The sequence below is a fragment of the Netta rufina genome, assembly GCF_964035555.1.
Source record: "Netta rufina genome assembly, chromosome: 7".
NCBI classification, from domain to species: Eukaryota; Metazoa; Chordata; class Aves; order Anseriformes; family Anatidae; genus Netta; species Netta rufina.
The window spans coordinates 7,474,669-7,495,873 of NC_140130.1; the positions used below are offsets into that span (position 1 = coordinate 7,474,669).

Sequence of the window (21,205 nt, forward strand, 5' to 3'; positions counted from 1 at the left end):
GGTTCTCTGAGCAGGCCAGTTATCATGGACCCCATTCAGTGGCAACAGGAAAGACTCAAAGCAGAGAATGAAGGAACTGAAAATCAGCCTAGCAGAGATGATCTTAGCAGTCCACTATTTCAAAGAATAAGTGGCCCCAAGTTAACTGTAAAAGAGAAGGCAAGACAATTTGAGCAGCAGGCTTTGCAGGAAATGAAGCAAGTGAAATCTCCTGATGTGAAATCCATCCGTTCGCCAACACACAGCAGCTGTTTCCAAGAAAGAGAGAACGTGCTAGAGCAGTCTCCTAAAAGTGTGGTTGCTTCTCCTTGCCTTCGCTCTTCTCCTCTGTCCTCTCCAACACCTTGTGCTGAAGTAGTTGAGCCTGAGCCTTCCACGGTCCCCTCTGTAATCATCACTCACCACGACTATCCTGAAGAACTTTCTCCTCCACCAACTCGGAAGCCAACTCCTCCGTCTTTTAGGATAAAGAAATCAGTTTGCCAAAGTTTTCTAGCTCCTCAGACCAAAGGAGAAGTTGCAGAAAGCATTCCAGATCCACCTAAAATACCCCCACCCCCACCTCCACTGCTGCCACCTCCACCTCCATCCCCTCCTCAGTTGCCACCACATCCTCCAGCTCTGCCCCCCGTGTCTCTTTCTTCATCTCTTCTTAGCACCCAGCACCTCTCCCCTGCAAAGCATTCAAAACCCCCTGCCAAACAGCCAGCTGTACTGCCACTGGCCCTAGTGCCAGAGCCACCTCCCCGTAGGGAGCTGAAAGGTATTCTTAAAAACATTCAGAATTTAGCAGCAATTGAAAAGTCTGTGGCCAACATGTACAGCCAAATAGACAAAAACCACGTTCTGCCCAAGCACATTTCTAAGCTCAAACCAGTTGCAACACCAGAGCTGCCAAATCCAGAGGCAGTGGCTGAGCACAACCAGCAGAATGGCAGCTTGAGCTGTGTTGTGGAGGAGCTTGAGAAACGCTTTCCATCCCAGTCGACAGCACTGTAATGTTTTCGGTTGGATGTTTTCTGCATGTTACATTTTGAGTGAGATGACTCTAATGCAGCACATGGTATCTGCCTCAGACTCTCCAGAAATTCAGACTTTTTCCTTTTCTCCGCTGTATATCACTACTTAGTCCTAATCCCAAAATTGAGACTTTGTCTTACCTGTTTCCTCAGAAATTTGTAATATATGATTTTACAAGTGGTTTTCTCAACACTACATTGTACTGCTCTATGGCATTGGTTCTCAGTCTTTTTCTACCAGAACTGCTTGGGGAAAACTGTCTATTTGTACCCAAGGATCAGTCATAGGTGACAGAGGGCTTGATCCTGCATTATGATAAGCAGCCTGCACTGTAGCTAATACCACCAAGCAGAGCAATTCTTCTGCGTCTGTAATGGGAATCTCTTGCTTTGCCCATAAAATGTACCACCTGGGAGGAATCTTGCTGTCAAATATCGGATGTCAAAGAAAGCAAGTGCTGATAGTAAGCAGGCTCAGCACAGTGAGCCAGCATTATTACAGTAATTCACCTTTTTATTGCGTGGGACATGACGCAGTGCTCTGTTATGCTGGCTTGCTTTCTTTCAGCTCACATTTGCATCTCTTAAGTCAGAAGAAGGTTTTTCTCTAGATTTGTCAGTAAACCTGTCTGTTTTCCCTCATGTCACTTACATGCCTTCCATTGCTTTTATATATATATATATTGTAACTGCACATTTAAAGTTTTTATTTTGTAAATGATTTAATGTACAAAGCATTTTTTTTTTATTTTGCATGTTCATGTTGATGTCGTCTCTCTAACTTTCATGCTAATTTGCCATGAACTTCAGTTAATACATCTTGCTTATCTTAAAATGTAATAAAGTCATTCTGATTAGTGTCACTAAGTGAATGGTTTATAAGTACTTGTAAAAATCCATGCAATATGGATTTACTTTCTGGCTTTTTTGCTCACAGTTATCTAAATCAGACCTTTGCATTAAATATGTCAATTAGCTTGTCCTTTGAAACAAACGGTAAGTAAAAGCATTTTGGCATTTAAGTGAATGTTAGTTTGGTTCAACCTGCAAGTTTCATTTATTTCTTTGCCAAAATGAAGAATATTCATGTTTAAAATGAATATTTTTAAAAACAGTGGTAAAGGCATATATTACAGAATGAAGAAAAACTAAAATTCAGTTCAATATCAAACGTATAATTCTGAGCAAAAAGGTACTTATTTATCAGAATGTCTAGAGATACTCAGCATTTCTGTGGTGCTTGGCTTTTTCTCTCTTTTTTTTTTTTTTTTTTTAATCTGCGGTTAGGACATGTATGGATGCTTCAGTTGGAAACTGCTGAAGGTAGTTTGTCTTTTTTTTTTTTTTTTTCAGAGCCAAACTTCATGATCTCCATCATGCAAGTTTTGCTGATGTATTAGAATTTTTCTATGCATAATGAAGTCCTGCACTCTTCTTGGGCTAGATTGTAGTTCCAAGACAGGTAATGATTAGGAACTGTACCCAAACGTGTGCAGGGAATGATTATCCATCACAGCATTTTTACTGTAAGAGTCAATATAATTTGAGATTCACACAGGTAGATTAGCTGCCCATCATACCAAATAGCTCTGAGTGGCACAACTGCAGCACCAGCAGCAAACTGTCAAAGATTAGCGCTATTAGAGAAATGTTTAAGATTTAAGATCCAGAATTGGAAGATGGCTTATATGTGTGCCTTCTTCTGTGTACTTCTTGTGGTCCAGGTGTGGAGGCAGTGGGACAATTGAGTGTGCACAGATGAGCATGAGAAGTTACTGTGCTAAGCGTAATAGATGCTTTTGTATAGCTCTCTACATCACTAGTGAAATACTGGACAAATACAAAATAAGTTTGCAGTGTGTAGTGTCATACAGTAGAGTTGCAGGTGTTTAGTAATTCAGAAGATAAACTTCAAATGTTTTATTCAGCTACAATTATCTGTAGCATTCCTTAGGTAGAAAGGTTGGACGTCACACAAAAACTCCATTTTAAATATTTCATCCAATCACTCAGAAGAGTTTGTGGGGGTCGTGGTAATCAGCTCTTCACTAATGAGGAGCATCTACCTTTTCTAATTCTTTAAACCCTCATTAAGTTGGAGGGTTTATGAAACCTAATTTATTTTTGACTGTAATTAATGCAACCTTTGTTCTTTAGTTCATTTCTTGAACAGCCCTTATTAAAAAATAAAAATTGATTAGACTGGGAAAGAAACTATATCAATAGCATGTATTTTAACCTACACTAGGGAGGTTCTGTCCTATTGAAATATCTGGGTGCTACTAGAGCTCTGCAGCACTAGGAAGTATGACAACCAATACACTACTTGGCAAAATGTTGACCGTATAGAAGCTTATTGACCCCTCCTTGGGTTGTCTGGGTTGTCCAATTTATTTATTTACTGTCAGATGTGACCCTGGATATAGCCCTGGTCCTTTTATCAGCAGCTTGACTGGGTTGAGTCCTGAGCAGGAGCAGAGATTGCATCTGTGGAGAACTCTTCTTGCCTTTGAACTATCTGCAAAGCTGAAATTAAGCAGTAATGTATCATTACTCATCTCCCCTCCAGGTTCTTGTTCTCTTCAGATTCTAGTTATGAACTGCAGGAAACCTCCATTTCAAGAGTTGGGGCAAACTGATAAGCAGTTGCCTCCACTGAGTAGTATCTGTAGTATTTGGGTTTTATGATTCTTACACTTTTAATGTGAAAACAGATAAAAAGTATGAAATAGCAAATGCCTGGTGGGATGCCAGTAATTGGGAAAATTGTTGCTTTAGGCAAATCGCAGTTCCTTTAATTCATGTTAGCAGCACAGCCATGTGAAGTTTGACGGTGTTTGTACATGTAAATACATTCTTGTTTCGTCTGTCATGTTAGCACCAAGAGTGTGTAAGTAGGTGCCATATTATCCTACATCATCATAGGCATTATGTTCTTGCTTTCCATTTTTGCATTGAAGATTTCTCTCTGACTGCAGTCAAGTCTAGCTGCTAATGTCTATCCAGAAGCAATTCCTCCCTCAGTGGAGAGCTTTTAAGTTCCTTCCTGGAAACAAATGATGTTGTTTTGACCTTTGGCTTTTTCTCAGAATAGAGATCCTTGTGCTGTATTGAGTGAATGGACATTTTTTGTCTAGCTATTTTTTTCTTCTAATCATGACCACACAAAACTGTGAGAAAAGTATATGCATCTCTAAACACAGCGTGGTGCTATTTTTAAGAAAGTAGAATTCCAAATTCAATTAGAATTCCTTATATTACAATTTTAATCTGTGATGCGGTGACTACTCAAGAACAATTAAGATTAATAGGCTTACTTATCCTCTCTGCAACACAAGACCTTCTTTTTCTGAAGATTGCTGTAGGCGATAGGGAAACTAAATACAGTGTTTCTCAAGTGGGCTTTGAAAAGTCACATATTGTCTTGTGATGATAGATCTTCATTTCAGTTGTTCATTAGTTTCATATTATATGGGCAACAGCTTTAATGTAATTCTGATAATCAATTCCATGTGTTGAATATTAATAGAAAATTTTAGAGATGGTGATAGTAAAGAATAATAAGGACTTGTACTCTATTCTTTATTGTTTACCCAAGTCTAATTAATGAATTTCCCTAGACTGCCATCTGCATAGTAGGTTAAGCTCAGCATACTTCTGAGCATTTATTCTTCCCTTCTTAAAAATAAAATTAAAAAAATCCATGCCTATCCTTAATGATAATACCAAATTGCTGTTTGCTAGTTTTGTATAAACTATTATAATTTTCTGGCACAAAATGTGAAAATGCAGACCTTGATAGATGTAAATGCATTTGTCATGCAATGCAAATGGCTCCAAGAAAATGAATTAAAACAACAACAACAAATCCAATGAGATCAACAGTACAAAGCCTGTGGCAAAATAATCATAGATAGCTAAAATAACGTAACTCCCCTCTGCTGAGCAAGTGTTAGGAAATGTGTAATTTTAATAATAATGTGTTAAATTACTAATAGAAGCTTCAGGCCAATTTCTAGCAAGTCCTTTGTATCCACAAAGTCCAACAAAAGTCCAGAAGTAGTAGAGAAACTGTTCACTGCTTAAACGCTCAGGTGAAATAACAGAGTCTCTGTAGATGTTGTTTGTAGGTCTGAGACAACCGAGAAGGTGACTTGGCAGTTCCTCTCTTGGAGAGAGAAAGGAAAAACCAAGCACAGCATTTACCCTGCTCCCCTTTGCTGTGTTGCACTGGGTGCACTGGCTCTCTGGCTTGTGGGGATTGTGGATTTCTTCTCATCCATTTGCAATCTAAACCAAGAAAAGATCCCAAAGAGTCACTGGCCTTTCTCATGCAATAATTTGTATGTGCAGAGCAAATCTAAAGAAAAACATATTTTATATTGTAGATATGTATTTCTTTTCTTGCTAGTAATCGCATTATCTTCTCATCTCTCCAGAAAGAATGGCAATATGCATCTTATACAGTCTAACAGAAGTATACTAATACATTTTTTTTCTCTTTTTCTGACTTCAAGGCGAGGATATGCACAGCAAGAGGTAAGGCTGTTCCATAGTTACATTTAAATTACTAATTATATCAGCAAACTTTTCCCATACAAACCTGTGTTATGAAACAATGGCTATTTTAGAGACCGGAAATACAAAGTGGTTCAAAAAGCGTGTATGTATTCACGAGCTGTACTTTTCAGTGGTAGCTTGGAACCATTGTGGCACAAATGTAACCTCCAGGCCAGGAGACTGCTGCTTGACAGCCTGCCAAAAAGTTCCGTAGGGCATTGCTTCCATTGCTTGCTGTGTTTTACTACAGCAGATCTAATCATCTGCTGCTACCCACTGTCAAGGGCTCAGTACAGACATTTTCTGCAACCCACTGTGGCCTGTCCCTGCAGTGTCTTTCTTCCAGCAATGACTTACATGAAGAATTTTCTTCAGAAATCTAAATGAACTCATTCAACAATGACAAAGTTCTCTGACATGTGTTTCTATCATAAAGGTTGGTATTTACTCATGAACGCTTTATCATTTTTATTAGTCTTAGGATGAGCTTCTGGAGGCTGCTGTTCCTTATTCAGTAGTTTGTTGTGCTGTGATTTGGCCTCCTGATTTGCAGAGCTGATTTATGTCTCACAATTCAGCTACAGAGCTTCCCTGTCTCCCAGGGTTTGGTTTTGGGCTGAAATAGTGCCACCAAATTTTGGGAGGAGTGTTCAGATAACAGTATTGATCTCCCTGAATAAATCTGATCCTAATTTACAAAACTTCAAATTAATGCATATTAGTCTAAGTCATTTACAGAAAACTGGAAGTGCAGACTAATTAACAAAGCGACTGCTGAAAATGACCTGTGTCAACTATGATGCACCATGTAGATCTGTCAGTCCTCTCTGTGCGAGCTCCAGGGGTCTCTCTGCTCACCCCAGCATGCTATTCTCACAGTGTCCTGCAGAGTAAGGAATCACAGATAAACTGTAAAGAAAGTGAGATAATATTTCTCTATCTAATTGGGATTGTGAATTCAGGTCTATTTGTGGTTGCAAGGCATTCAGTTAAAAGCCACAGAAGTACAGAAATATAGATAAAGGACTGAAGCGATGGTACTGCAGCAGAAGCTTGGGGTAGAAGTCAAGGTACTTCAGGTTTTTAGTAGTTGAATTAGAGGCTTTTCTACAAACCCATAGGTTTGTTTTCTACCCATTGTGGGGAATTTTTGTTTGCTGTTGTTTCCCTGCTTTCTATGGCACACACAACAGAATAATTCTATTGGGCTCTGATAAAAGTCCTTGAGCTAAATAATCTAGAGAATCACCACATAAACTGGAAAGTTGATTTCATATAATAAATAGTGGACTATAAAGTGATAATACAAGAGTATGTGCTCAGCAGTTTTCTCCTTCTCAGTGAATATGGAAGCACCCAGGTGACTGCCATATGAAAGGCTCTAAAGGACCTGTGTTGTTAAGATTTCTTTCCAATCTTAATTCTGACACAAATGACTTGTATTGTAATTGTTACTGCCTAATTAACACCTTTCTAATTTTCTTCTGTAGCAACAGCAGTTGCTGAGACCTTCTCTTCTTAGACCAGAGGTACCAGTATTTTTCATGTCTTAATTGAGCAATAACAGTTTAAACGGCTTTTACATTATTTCCCAATCAAACCTCATCTTTGCTGGGTAATTTTTTTCCTGACTGTCTTAGATGAAAAGAAAGGTTCTAACACTTGTTAATCCATTTATGTAGTTTTTAAATACCTGAAATTTATTGTCTCTTGTTATTTTGGCTGCTCATGGCTTGGATGGATATCGTGTTCACTGGATGAAGAACTGGCTGGATGGCCGGGCCCAAAGGGTAGTCATGAATGGACATAAATCTGGCTGGTGACCAGTCACAAGTGGTGTTCCCCAGGTCTCCGTATTGGGGCCATCTTTGTTTAATATTTTTGATGAGGGGATAAGTTTGCAGATGACACCAACTTCTGTGTTGATTTGCTTGAGGCTAGGAAGGCTCTGCAGAGGGATCTGGATATGCTGGACTGATGGGCTGCATCCAGTTGTATGGCATTCAACAAGGCTAAGTGCCAGGTGCTGTGCTTGGGTCCTAACAACCCCATAGTGTGCTACAGGTCTGGAGAAGAGTGGCTGGAAAGCTGCCCAGAGGAAAAGGGCCTGAGGGTGCTGGTCCACAGGGGCTGTACATGATCCAGCAGTGTGCCCAGGTGACCAAGAAGGCCAGTGGCATCCTGGCTTGTATCAGAAATAGCATGGCTAGCAGGACTGGGGAAGTGATTGTCCCTTGTACATGGCACTGGTGAGTCTGCACCTTGAGTATTGTGCTCAGATTTGTGCCCTCACTACAAGGAAGATGGTGAGTTGCTGGGATGCCTTGAGAGAAGAGCAACAAAGCTGGTGAATGGACTAGAAAATAGGACACATGAGAAGCAGGTGAGGGACCAGAGGTTGTTTAGTCCAGAGAAAAGGAGGCTGAGGAGATACTTCATTGCTCTCTACAACTACCTGAAAGGAGGTAGTAGTAAGGTGGGTGTCTTTCTCATCTTGGCTGACAAATGTTAGGGCAGGAGGAAATGGCCTTAAGTTGTGGCAGGGGAGGTTTAGATTGGATATCAGGAAGAATTTCTTCACAGAGAGTGTGGTCAGCCATTGGAATAGCCTGCCCGGGCAAGTGGTGGAGTGGCCACCCCTAGAGGTATTTAAGAGATGTGTGGATGTGGAATTTAGGGACATGGCTTAGTGGTGGACTTGGTTGTGTCAGGCTTGAAGATCTTAAGGGTCTTTTCCAACCTAAATTATTCTGTGATTTTGCCCTTGAGCATCTTTAAGTTGCTCCCATGTGCTTCATCACATAGACGGAAAACTATCCTAGCTTCATGTCCAGATTCACAGAGAATAATTTCCTTGCTATTCAAGCATGATCTATTTTTTCAGATAATTGGTCAACTGATAATCAATGATTGTACCTGGAGATGAACTAAGCAGTTGGCCTGCCAAGTTAATGGAAGTATTAGTACGCTGCAGTGAAGTGCAAAGACAGTTCTTGTTTATAAACACAATACTTTCTGTTTCAAATCTTTTAGACACAATGTGATTCCCTGAATAAGCAAAGTGTATTTGCAGTGAGTGGATGGGAGTTTTATGCAGGGTAAGTGAGACAGCGTCCCACACCAGCAAGCACCTACATTTAGCTGGCTTAGAACAGTCACTCCCAGGACATGCACCAGGGTTGGGGTCATTTAAAGCTTGTGTTGATTTCTCATTGTGGTTCTTGATGGATAACAGTGTTCCTTGAATTATGATAGTTCTTTTCTTTCTTTCTTTCTTTCTTTCTTTCTTTCTTTCTTTCTTTCTTTCTTTCTTTCTTTCTTTCTTTCTGTCTTTCTTTCTGTCTTTCTTTCTGTCTTTCTTTCTGTCTTTCTGTCTTTCTGTCTGTCTTTTGTCTTTTGTCTTTTTCTTTTTTTCACTTTGGGATACTGTTGTTTGTGTCTTTATAATCAGTCAATTGGTGTTCTCTCTCAACAGGAATTAAGTATGGAGTCTGGAATTGATCCAGGGCAGGAATACTATGGACAAGATTACTACAGTTATGAGCATGGGTACATTTTCATTTTTCCTATATATTTCTAAACATGCTGCTTTTCAAGGTTGGAGATGTTTATTATTACAGCGCCTAATCTGTAGACTTCCCTTCACCTCAGGATTACTTTAATCTTTGCATCCACTAATGAGTGTGCTGACAACAAAACTCACTTCTTGAAAGTTAAAGGGGCATCGTGTAACTCCCTACTTCTTCAGGAATCCAATTATTGCACCACAGTATGCATAGCCCATTTATCATGCCATTTTTATATTTTCTTTTTTATTTGCATATATCTGCTGTCTTGGAGATGGATTTACATCATCTCCTCCCCTTTTCTGGCTCACCAGCCTGAGTTCAGTGATACTTTCTGCTCATAGTTCCTAGCCAGCATCTGGCTTTTTACATTTACCTAGAAAACTATCATCCTGCCTTGTCTGGATAAAGTCTGTTTGACTGCAAGCTCTTAGGGATTTTGGCTATTCTCACAAGCTTGCAAGGATTCTCCAGAACTGATCCTAGAGAATCTACTCTCTCATCCCTCAGTTAAAAAAAAAAAAAAAAAAGATCAGGTACCTGGAAAAGAAGGTCACTACATCCAGGAGATCCCAGAGACCTGGCAGCTGGGGTTCCCTCTGGTTGTAATGGGCGTTGGACCAGTTGCAATAGTTTGTAGTTTGCACATTTGTAGATGTGTGTGGAGACACACATGAGTACATCTTTGCATGTTACAAAGAACTGATGGTGTTTTGCCAGGTATGAACTGCCTCAGTATGGGAGCCGCCGCAGACTGCTGTCTCCTTCGGGGATGTACGATGAGTATGGAGAAGTTGTGGTGGAGAACGATGGTGGCTACTACTACAGCCCACATGGATCAACAGCAGAAGAGGTAAGCATCTCTGGCATGTTGACTCTGTCTCTGCAACAAGTCGAAGCATTGGTAAACCTTATCAAATGGATTTTGTAATTAGAATACTCTATATAGACCAAATAAGCAGCTCTTCCAATCCTAATCATTTGCTGTTGTGATAACCAGTAAAGTTTGTGTCAGAAATGAAAAGGAATTGCAAAGTTTCTTTTAATATGCACATTAGTTTTTCCACTAATGTAGATTTCTACTTCAGTGAAAATCCACATGGCCTTAGGTAATTCCATTTTATGTTCTTAACTGAATGGAGTGTTACTAATATTCAGCCTATAACTGGTGATTTTCCAGTGAGAAAAATAGTCACCTAAACTAATTTAACATAAAGTTTACAACTGAATGTAAGGAAATTCTGAAATATCAGTGTCAGCCAGAATAAATGTTCATTTTTTAAACTTAACATTCAGAATTACCAGACTCTTAATCTATCACGTGGGTTTTTATTAAATGAGAAGAGAGAACATTTATGAACCAGTATTTTTCCCTGTTGCCAAGGCAAGGTACTTGTGGACTTGCAGCCTCTTCTACAAGTAAAGCTTTCTCATAACTTTGGTAAAAAGCTATTCTAAAACAAGTAAGTTAGTTTTAATCCTGGGAAAAAATGTTGCATTTGCATTGACTTAGGCTATGAGTTTTTGTAATACCTATATTTCAAATTGTAATCAAGTTCCATTTTCATAATTTGCAGGGAATGAGTCAAGTCAGAGGTCCTTCGAGCAGAGGTATAAGCCAGAGAGCAGGGGCTCAAATAGAAGGTAGACCTTTAGGTGGTGGGATGGATCTAAGGCATGGCTCTGGAAGAGTATATAGAACCAGCCAGGGGAAAAGGAAACTAAAAGCAGTGATGCATTTAAGTCGTGTAGCAGTCAGTGCTCACAAACCAGTAGGAAGAGCTGAGTCTGCTCGTTCTCCATGGAAGAAAGCAAAGATATTCCCAATGATTCTGCAGAAAGTGAAAGCCAGTAGGAAAGATTCCAGTTATGCCAAGTTGATGTCAGCTCGCCAAGTGGTTGATGAGAAAAGCATGATTATCAGGGGAAGTTACTTCCAGAAATCAACAGATGACAGACCTTCAATGAGAAAGCTAAATCATGTGTTAAAACGCATTAGCATCTCCAGAAAATTTCAAGATGCAAGAGGAAAAGGAGAGGAAGGATATGAAAGAGATGAAGCAAAATCAGGAGTTTCAATAAGCATCACAGCAGAGAGCGAACATGAGGATAGTGATTATGAGAAGGAGAAGAAGAAAAAGAAGAGAAGAAGATACTCTTCAGATGAGTCATCAGTGGAAAGTAGTAGCTCTGGCTCGGAGTCAGAAGATAAAGACTATTTGAAAGTAACTCTGGATCAAGATGAAGCCACTGAAAGTACTGTGGACTCTGATGAGGAAACTGGGCATGACTTGGGGGATTCTGATGATGAGTCTGGATCCAGCTCCAGCAGTGAATCAGAAGAGGACTCTTCTGAAGAGGATGGTGACGAGGAAGAGTCTGATAGTGATGAAGATGATAGCCTCTCAAGGAGTTCATCTACACAAAGTTCATTCAGCAAATCGGGGACTAGTGAATCCAGCAGTAAAAGAAGCACTGAAAAGTCAAGTATAAAAAGTAGGAGAGGTAGCTCTCGGGGCAGAGTGAGGCGATCCAGCCAGAAATCAAGCATCAGCTCTACTGCATCAGGTACACGCTACAGGAAAGCTTCAGGATCCAGCTGTAAGAGCAAAACTTCCTCTGCCAGCCTTGAAATAGAACACACGATAGAAGAGGTTTCGGAAGAAGATGAACAAGAAGATACAGACCAAGTCAGTGCAAGCCCTGATGCAGATAACACAAACAATAGCGCAGTTTCTGAAACATCTGCAAATGCAAGAGCTGCTGCTAACAAGGAAGGCGAGAGAAGAATATCAGGAATTAATGATGAGGATAGTGAGGATGAAAGCACTGAAGAGGTTGGTACAGATGCTAGTGACAAGGAGAAAGCTATCAGTAAGAATGAATCTTCTTGTCTAGAAAGTGAAATCAGTGTTACTTCCAAAGGTACTGAAGGGACAACTAGTGCCCCTTCTAGCAAAATTGTTACTTACCCTGATACTGGGAATCAAAGTTCTGACACTATTATGAAAAGAAAGAAAATAAAAAAGATATCCCAGGAACACAGCCAGTCTCAGTCAGATGAGACCCTCAATACTGCCATTACGGAGTCAGAGACTGCTGGTGATTCTACGTCCTTTTGAAAAACAACAACAGTAGGTGGAGATTTTGCAATAAGGAGTGATCTTGTTTGCTGTGCCTTCTGTGTGGTCTTTCCTAAACAATTCATGCTTGACTAGAGGTAGCCAAACAGAAAAAGGCAAAGCTTATTGCATCAGCATTTAAGTCTTCTATGCTATGTTAAAGATAGAACTATGGAAAACCAAACTAATATAATTCCTCTGAAAGATTACTCAGGTATACTTACTGATGGATATAGAAGGTCTTATTTTCATATAGCAATGGCAAGAAAGAATACTGTTCTTCCTCTGCTAATTTCAGTAATACAGTTAAAGAGACACTGTGCTAATTTTTACATTTAATACTTTTGCATTATGTATATAGTGATGCAAAAGTACATGGCATTTTGCATTAGCTGTGATGAGTAGCTCAATAAGCGTGGTGGCACAAACCTGTTAAGAGCCCTGTGCTCAGGCAGGTTATGTCTGTGTCACAAAATAGCACTTACAGGAAGGAAAAGGTGCAAAACAGATGAGATTCAGTAGAGAACAGGAATGAGGATGAAGATATTTATGATTTAAAGGTCATAAATGGTTTCATCACATTTCACTACCATATAAGCATTTTTTAAACTTCACCTGAGTTCTCTGGTGTTCTCCCTATTTTCTGTGAGGAAAACTAAAATTACAGCACAGTAATATTCCCAAAACAGCTGGATATTACTAGCAGCACTGGGATTAAACTGCTTCTGGATTATGGGATTCAGGTATTGTTGATGTACAAGGCAGGAGTGCAGAGGTAGGTGTACAATGTGAACTCAATAAGGGGAAATGAGTTATATTTTCTAACTTCAGCCTTTCCCACTTTACTGTGTGGGGTTTGGATTTTTTGGGGGGGCTGTTTTTTGTTTGTGTTTAATAAATATATTAAAATTTTGAGATGCATAATGGCAAAGTATTGCTGGCTAACTATGTTCAGTATGTTGGTATTTATACCTTTTAAAATTCACTGTGCTGCAATATCTGAAGTTATTCAATAGAGAAATCTTATAGTACATTTCTGCTCAGAACGAGCATGATTGCCTAGGAAGGATTTCTGTTATTTACAACTTAAGTTGTCATCTTTGTGTTTTCGTGTAAGAAACAATCCCTGCATGATTTACTGCTTTGCCGAGCTCTTATCCGTGCTGCCAGCACACGAAGTATGAAAGCTTTGTATACACACCATCTATCTGTACTTCATCTGTCTTTTATCAAAAGCCAGAGAATTGTTTCTCAACCATTTATCCAAATAAGCAATAGAAAGCTTAAATAAAATTAAAGCTTTGAGCCAGTATTGGATTAGTCTTATGAGTACTTTTGAGCTAGTACAAATTTGGCTTTGGGCATGTGCACCAAAGCTCTGCCAGGAAGTCTCTATTACAGGGAACAAGAAAAATGTTTGACTTTTAATGATACTGATAATGATACTTCATAATGTTATATAATGATACTTCAGCCTGCTGGGGAGTTACCTTGGAAGGGCAATGGATGCTGAGCTGTAAAACATGATAGTAACTTTTCATTTTCTGTCTGGAATTCCATTTGAGATGAGAACTGGATTTATGATGACTCACTTTTTGTATTCCCATATAGCATGAAATTGTAGCTGACATGATATTTTCCCACAGATCCCATTTAAACAAGTTAGTCTGTTCATCCACCTGAATACATATTTGTGAAGAAAATTAAATGTCTTTATCAGGAACAAATGAATAGGCCTATAAATAATTTGTATAAAGTGTAACTCCTCAAAGCTTAAGAATTATCATCACCTGTTTCTCTCTGACATGATATTCTTTCTTTAAAAACTGTCTTATCTTAAGTGCATGTGTATGTATTGTAGTGGGATTTAACTGTGATGGTATCTGCTGCCTTAGTGAAACAACAGTGTTTGCTTTATTAATTCAAGAACAATGGTAGCTTGTTTAAGTGTATCACCAGAAATCAATCATAAATTAAGTAATGGGGTTTTTGTAATCAATATTAGTACAAAGTTCCTGCAACATGGAAATTGTTTGCATTAACTTGTTAAGAATGTGTATAGATCACATAAAATCAAAAGTCTCATTTCTCCACCATCTTTTATTTAATAGCAAAGCATCTCCATTGCTTCCTCTAGATTGGAATTGGCACAAAGCCTTACATCAATCTTTCTAACCAGCCAATTTTGCCAACATCGTGCCTGAGAGTTTCCCTTGTGTATGTCCTGAGATATTTTTCTCCTGGACATAGTGTGCATATAAAGTAGCTTTGCTCAATGCCATTTCTGTGCAGAATTTACAATTCAGTAATACTCTGCAGAAAAACTTTGAAGGCCTTCCTAAGCATTTACCCCTTTGTACAGTATTTTATTGGAAGTATCACACAATTTTGTTATCACCAATGCCTTCCCGTTTGTCTTATAAAGTGGTAGTAATCTAGTTGTTTTTCCTGTCTTTTTGTAATATAGACCAAGACATTGCTTTGTTGAAATATGTCTCACTTACTAATACTGCAATTTACAGAAATTAATTCTCAGGAAGTAACATCTCTTTTCCCAGAATTCTCAAAAGAAGATGCACTTTGACTTAATTGCAGCACCGCTGAATGCATCTGTAGCAACCCCTCACTGAATTTGTCATTACTTGAAAAAAAATATTTTTTTATACCTATATAGCTTTTATACCTTGTTTTATACCATCTAAGTGAAAGGAGGCTGTTCACAAACTAAAATGAGTTTATCCTTGTAACTTTCAAGTACAAAGAATTGATTGAATTGATTGTGTGCTTAAGCATTAGGCATACATGGTAGTGGCACAGAGTGGTAACCAGAAGAGTTAGGAAATACCAATGTACAATCTAAAAGGAATAGTACAAAATGCCAAGTTAAAATTTCACACTAAATGTCTAGATAAAAGATGAGCTAGATAGGAAAAATGACAAAAAACTGTAAGAAATCATGCAGAGATTTAATAACATTTCTGTTTATCATTAAACAGTGGGCCAGAAAGAAAAAGATCAAGTTGATAGTTGACCCAGAGTATGAGACCAGCTCCACTGGAGAAGACAGCGCTCCTGATTCCAGCCAGAGGAATCGTCTTAATAACCCCAATATTCAAAACAACGTCAATGGTAACATCTACATTGCACAGAATGGCTCTGTTGTCAGAACCCGTCGTGTTTGCCTTGCTAATAATTTAAAAGTCACATCTCCAGTGAGGCTGGGGAAACAATTCAAGAAACTGGACAAGCTTGCAGTGACACATGAGGAGAATGTCCCACTGAACACATTGTCAAAGGGATCATCTTCTAGTGATAAAATGAACACGAGGCCTTGTAGTGTCTCATTTGCTTCCTCTATAGGGGCTGAAAACATAGTAGCAAAGCCAGGCGGCTCCAAAATGAAAAGCACAGAAGAGCAGGAATCAGTTGTTGATAACGAGGATGTCAAAGAGCCCTTGGAGTCACACAGTGAACACACACAGTCAGATGAAGAGGAGCTCTGGATGGGCCCTTGGAATAATCTTCACATACCAATGACAAAACTGTGATTATTTTTTTTTTAATTTTAATTTTTACTTCAGTTTATAATAAACTGCGCTTTTTATTGTCACTGAAGAAAATGTATGAAGTTTGTATCATGCACATATGTTGTATACTACAAATGACATGCTTTAAAGTTTAAAAAAAAATTTGCACTCACATTTGTACCAATTAATTGTCCCCCCCCCCCCCCCAACAACTGTTTTGACAGGCTCCCATTTCACTAAACAATACTTCATTTAAGTTAATTAGATTTTTTATCTTGATTTATTGTTTAATAAATAGTAAACTACTAATAACTGCACAGCAACATTTGGTTAACTTTTCAGACAGTTCTATACATGCCTAGCTTGTTTTTCCTGTAATGGTACTTGTGGCTATACTGTTTAGATTTGGAAAATTGTCTATTTATGTTCAAGATTTATATCCAGAGCTCTTGATTCTGAACTCAGAGTAATAAATCAAAAATAAATCCATGGAAGTCAATGGAGCAGATCTGCTGGTTTAAATTTGAGTAACAATACCAAAGTCAATAGCGATACACCATTTTTTTCCAACAGATGATCTCACTCAATACTGAAATAGCAAACTAATGTAAGAGTGGAATCGGGGTTTGTAAGGCTATAGCATTGTTAAACAGGAAAGTGGAATAGAAGATTAAATAAGATAAAATTGCAAAGAGGAAGGAAATGTAGAGCAATTAATCTTATTCAGAGTTACCTTGCCGTGGTTTGTTCATTTTCTTTTGTAAATTAGCTCATTCCAATTTTCTTCTCTAGTCAATTTTTCATCTTTTCATCTCTTCCCAGATCAGTGCTGTTTTCTTCTTTATATGGTCTTTAGCTCCAGTTTTTATGCTCCATCAATAATTGTCATTCTATGGCTATATTCCTCTGAAATAAACCAGGATGATACAGGACTCTGTGAGATAGAACTAGGTATAAAAAGTAATTAATGAGAAGGGGATAGATACATTTTCAAGCCTAGCTAGCTTTTGGGTTAAATGGTACAATCACCATTCCACTCTGATAGTGTTGAACATAAACCTGCTGTAAAGACAAATGGATCATTGCGAAGGGGATAAAAAGCGAACACTTTCTGAGACTAATATGCAGAAATGCAGCTGTGAAGGGCAAGGGGTGTCAGAATACAGAATTGTTTCAAAATCTTTTAAGTGAGCATTACTTGTAAAATACACTGCATAAAATACTGGTAGCTGCTTTTAATTTCTGTTTATAACTCGAAATAGTGAGTGTGTCACGTTACAAATTCAACAGGGAGCTGAGAAACATCATTGTTCATAACCACCAAGTAATACTTAAAAGATATTAACAATGCAGAGCAAAGTATTCTCCTCCAAGGTGATATTAAGAAAAATCATATATGTATATTTATACATGTGAGAAAAGTGTCGTGTTGTGTTATGCCAACTTTTTCTTCAGGATGAGATCAAACTAATTGTGAGAGCAATATGGGTACCTCTTGAAAGATGGAAAGAGTCCACAGCTAAATGCATGCAACTAATAAGGAAAGGATTGGCATCATCATTCTTTCCCTGTTGCTGTACCACAAGATCTGGATGACAATAGCTGTTGATTCTACTTTGGCAGTAGATGGACTTGTGCTGCTTTGATTTTGTTTATTTTTCCCTTTCACAGGTTATCCTACAGGAAATTCCTCTTAATGTTTGTCTTTAGAAGCTGTTTGCATGTTACAGTAATGTAAATGTCACATTTCTGTCAAATACCTCCTTTCCAACCTGAGGTTTCCGACCAAATATTTTGAGATGGTACTTGTTTTTAGGCATGAGAAATGCAACATAGACTACCATATGAGAAAAAAAAAAAAAAAAGACAAAAAAAAAAAAAAGACTGGGTATTTCTTGCTCCTCTTTTTCCCTTGGCATATATGAACTTGCTACCTAACAAAAAATAGCTGTTTGGAATTTAGGTAGATTCTGAACAAACAGACAAGAAAGATGGAAGGAACAACAACAACAAAAAATCTATTATTTGAAATAACTAGTAAAATGTTATATTTTAATCCTGTTTAAGATACTGTTGTTATTTCACTGCATCAGTTTTTTTGCAAGATCTGTCAATTCAATTTTTACTGAAGACTCTAGGGTCATAACGCTTTTTAGAGAAACATCATCTTCCAGCTACTCTCAATTTTCTACCTACCTGTTTTCATTAGAGACGCACAGCTCTGCCAGCTTGCATGCTGTGAAGGATTGTCATGCCCATCACTGGTGGTCAGAAGTACAGTGCATGCTTATCAAGCACAAAACCTGTCAATACCTTCTCTTTTGTGCTGTCCATGTGCTCATATCTTTTCCCACAATGCAAAGAGCTTAAAAACTTTCACTCTTTCAGGAATGGGCAGGGTTTGTCTAAAATCTAACTTGATTTTAGCTAAACTTGTAAAGACTTTTAATGACCTGAATGAATACTGACTGAAAATAAAGGGCTTTGTAAAATCTTTTACAGGTTCAGAAGACTTTAGGGGTGTTTTTGTTTTTTTTTGTTTGTTTTTTGTTTTGTTTTGTTTTGTTTTCTGTGTCTGTAACACTATAAATAAATAGTGTAAATTAATACAGATTTTAAACTGTTAGCAGACAGTGGGCGCCAGAACCAGTAGCAATAACAGTACATGCTGATAGAGTAAAAAATGGTCACATCCACTTTCTTTTGGCAAGTTTTGTATTAGCATTGCTTTTATGGATACAGTAAATAAAATAGAATACCTGGGTGTCGGTATATAGTTTTCAGCTATTTAACCACTGAAATTTGCAGAGCTGATGATGCAAGGCATAAGTATTTTCCCCTGGGTGACACAACTGCTCAATGGCTGACTGATCAAGGTGATACTCATTGCTCCTGACATTGATTTAATTTGTATGCTCCTCTAAGCAGGCACTAACAGTTTGATGGCTTGTGCTATGTCTTCCATACAAGAAAGGTTCCAATGACAGACTTGGTGGCTTGTAGAAGGGCAGTGCAATACTGTGAGGCAGGACAAAGTATGTTTGGAAAAAAAAAAAAAAGAAACTTCCATTATTTTTCTTTAAATATGTGCTGCTATGAGCAATATTGCCAAGAAATCCCCACACAGGGCCTGTTAGGGTGCTTAAAAGGTTTAAGTATTAGTGGTACACTACATGCACCCATTATTTGCCTGAGTGGGTATGGGGAAAAGGACAGCACAATTGTGATGCATACTGCACCTGTCTTGGTACCTTCTGCCTGCAGTGATTTCACAGTAGGATCACTCAGCATCTCTAGGGTTGAATCCTTCCGGAAGCTAGTTATGTAGCTGGAAAACTTTGCAAGGACAGTAAAATGCAAAAGAGATGGAAAATTCTGATTTTTTTTTTTTTTGATTTTTTTTTTTAGAAGTGGCAGAACAGCAATCTCGTACACAAATCTCAGCTTCCACAATTGAAAAACACAGTGGGAACTGAGTATTTTGAAGCAGTCACAATCATGAATTGCGCTCTGGAAAGCATCGTGCTTATCAGAACAGCTCGTGTAGCTAAAACCATCTCTTCTGGTTCAAAGCCGTGGTGGTTCTAGTTTCTTGTAGTGGTCATCTCCAGGCTGCTTTTGCACAATCCCAGTGGTTGGGGAACATTTTCTTTTTATATCAGTTTGTCTCTAGAAAATATCAGTTGTAACTCAAACCGTTACAAATACATTACATTTTGCAGCCAGTCAGTGGTGATAAACACTTTTTACCTTGTAAGATTAATAATTTTGCTGCAAATGGGGGTATAAACTTTTGAATGCTTTTTCATCAAGCCCTGGCTTGTGGCTGTGCAAAGGCACAACTAGCTAGAAATAAAATAGGCAGCAGCTCCCTTCTGTGTAGCACATGCCTGCATGCTGACCCTTCAAGCACTGCACACAGAAATGGTAACTTTAAGTTACCACTGACTACCCTGTTTTTTTGTAGTCTAAGAAAGACTTGCATTTATTACAGAAGTATTGATAAACAACAAGGTTAGATAAATCCCTCAAGAAACAGATGACAGTTTATCAAATGAATTTTGAAGGCAGCTGTTTCACAGAAGCCTATTAGATGAGCACTGAAAAATACTACCTTTTTTCTTTATTATTGGAAGAAGAGCATTTCAGTAATTTCACTGTTTGGACTTGGAGCACTAAGCCCAGGTGATTAAATGATAAAGCTGTCACACAGACCTGGATCAATAGTGAAGCAGTAACGCGAGCAGAATTGGGTAATTCACGTGTAACCAAAGCTTTCAGGGTGGTACCAGCCCTGTCAGATGAAACATGGTTTATCTTTCTAACACTGATCGTTGCTCTTTACCGATACAGGATAAAACAACAATGTTCCTTCCACAAGCCACCCAAGAGTAGCACCAATCCTGCAAACTGTTTGCACATTTTCAAGCAGAGACTGTTTGTGAGACTGCCATGATAGCTACAGTGAGTTGCAGCATCCCAAGGAGTGTTTGCCTCTCCCCATATGGATGCTGTAGAAGCATACAGGTGGCCGTGGCATGCAGGAATTGCTGCCCTTTGGCTCCCACTAAGCAGACAGTGTGGGCTGAGCAGGTGTGGGCAGCCAGTGTTGAATTCAGCAGAAGTGGATGCAAACTCCTGATCTCAGCTGTGTGGAGCAACTCCTTGCAAATAACTGATTCTAGCCCAAGGGAGTTTAAATGATATGCCCACAACCTGGCAAAGAGCAGCAGTTTCCACTTAGAGCTGGGGGAAGAAAACAGAGCTGCTCAAGCAGCAAATCCACTGGGGACTATGGGAAGAAATGTGGAAAACCTTGCAGTTATCCTATTTTGCACAGCTGTGCAGCTCTTAACCAGTATTTGGCTTTCAGGAGGTCCCATTCCTTGTTCATATGGCAGAGAAACTCCAGCTCTGAACAGACTGACCTTGCTTGGAGTAGGTGATGGCTTGTAAGTTGTTTGCACTGCATTCAAAATTGTGTTTGGGGAAGGGACAATGTTTGCAAAGTGTCCCTTTTGCTGCTCTTTAAAGAGCAAGTACAAGGTGCTGTGTTCACACACTGTTAAAAATCTCTTCACTCTTAAAGCTCTTCCAACATGTCTAAAGAATTTAGGCCTAACCCTTTTAAAGCAACAAAGGTAAAATTGGCCCCTCTTACTGCACACAGCTTAAGATTTCATTCTCCGCTCCCAGAGAATGTGGACATTCTGGTAAAGACAAATGCGAGGGCACTCGGGCTGACCTCATTGCAGCAGACATCAGGAAATTTGCAAGTGCCTGTTCCCAGGGAGCGTGTTCCTGCCAGGCCTGTGAGTGCTCGAGGAGTCCTGTCCGTTTTCTGGGGAGCCGGGGATGGGGCAGTTACAGGAGGGCAGCTTTGGTGCAGAAATGAATGTTGTGTAGCACTG

General features: G+C 38.9%; 1 protein-coding gene across 4 annotated transcripts in view; it reads left to right on the forward strand.

Moving 5' to 3' along the window:
* The window catches only part of PCDH15 (protocadherin related 15), a gene marked incomplete at both ends in the record, with an annotated part of 362,472 nt that extends 346,657 nt beyond the window's left edge, over nt 1-15,815 (forward strand). For 2 of the 4 annotated variants that reach the window (XM_084290012.1, XM_084290013.1), the window contains 5 exons: nt 5,537-5,558; nt 7,070-7,108; nt 9,055-9,128; nt 9,866-9,998; nt 15,264-15,815. In XM_084290012.1, the coding sequence (XP_084146138.1) occupies nt 5,537-5,558; nt 7,070-7,108; nt 9,055-9,128; nt 9,866-9,998; nt 15,264-15,815 (820 nt within the window). Of the gene's footprint in view, nt 1-5,536; nt 5,559-7,069; nt 7,109-9,054; nt 9,129-9,865; nt 9,999-10,722; nt 12,268-15,263 lie in introns of those variants that run through there. The other 2 variants (XM_084290010.1, XM_084290011.1) reach the window with 2 other exon arrangements.
* Between the last annotated feature and the right edge of the window lie 5,390 nt (nt 15,816-21,205).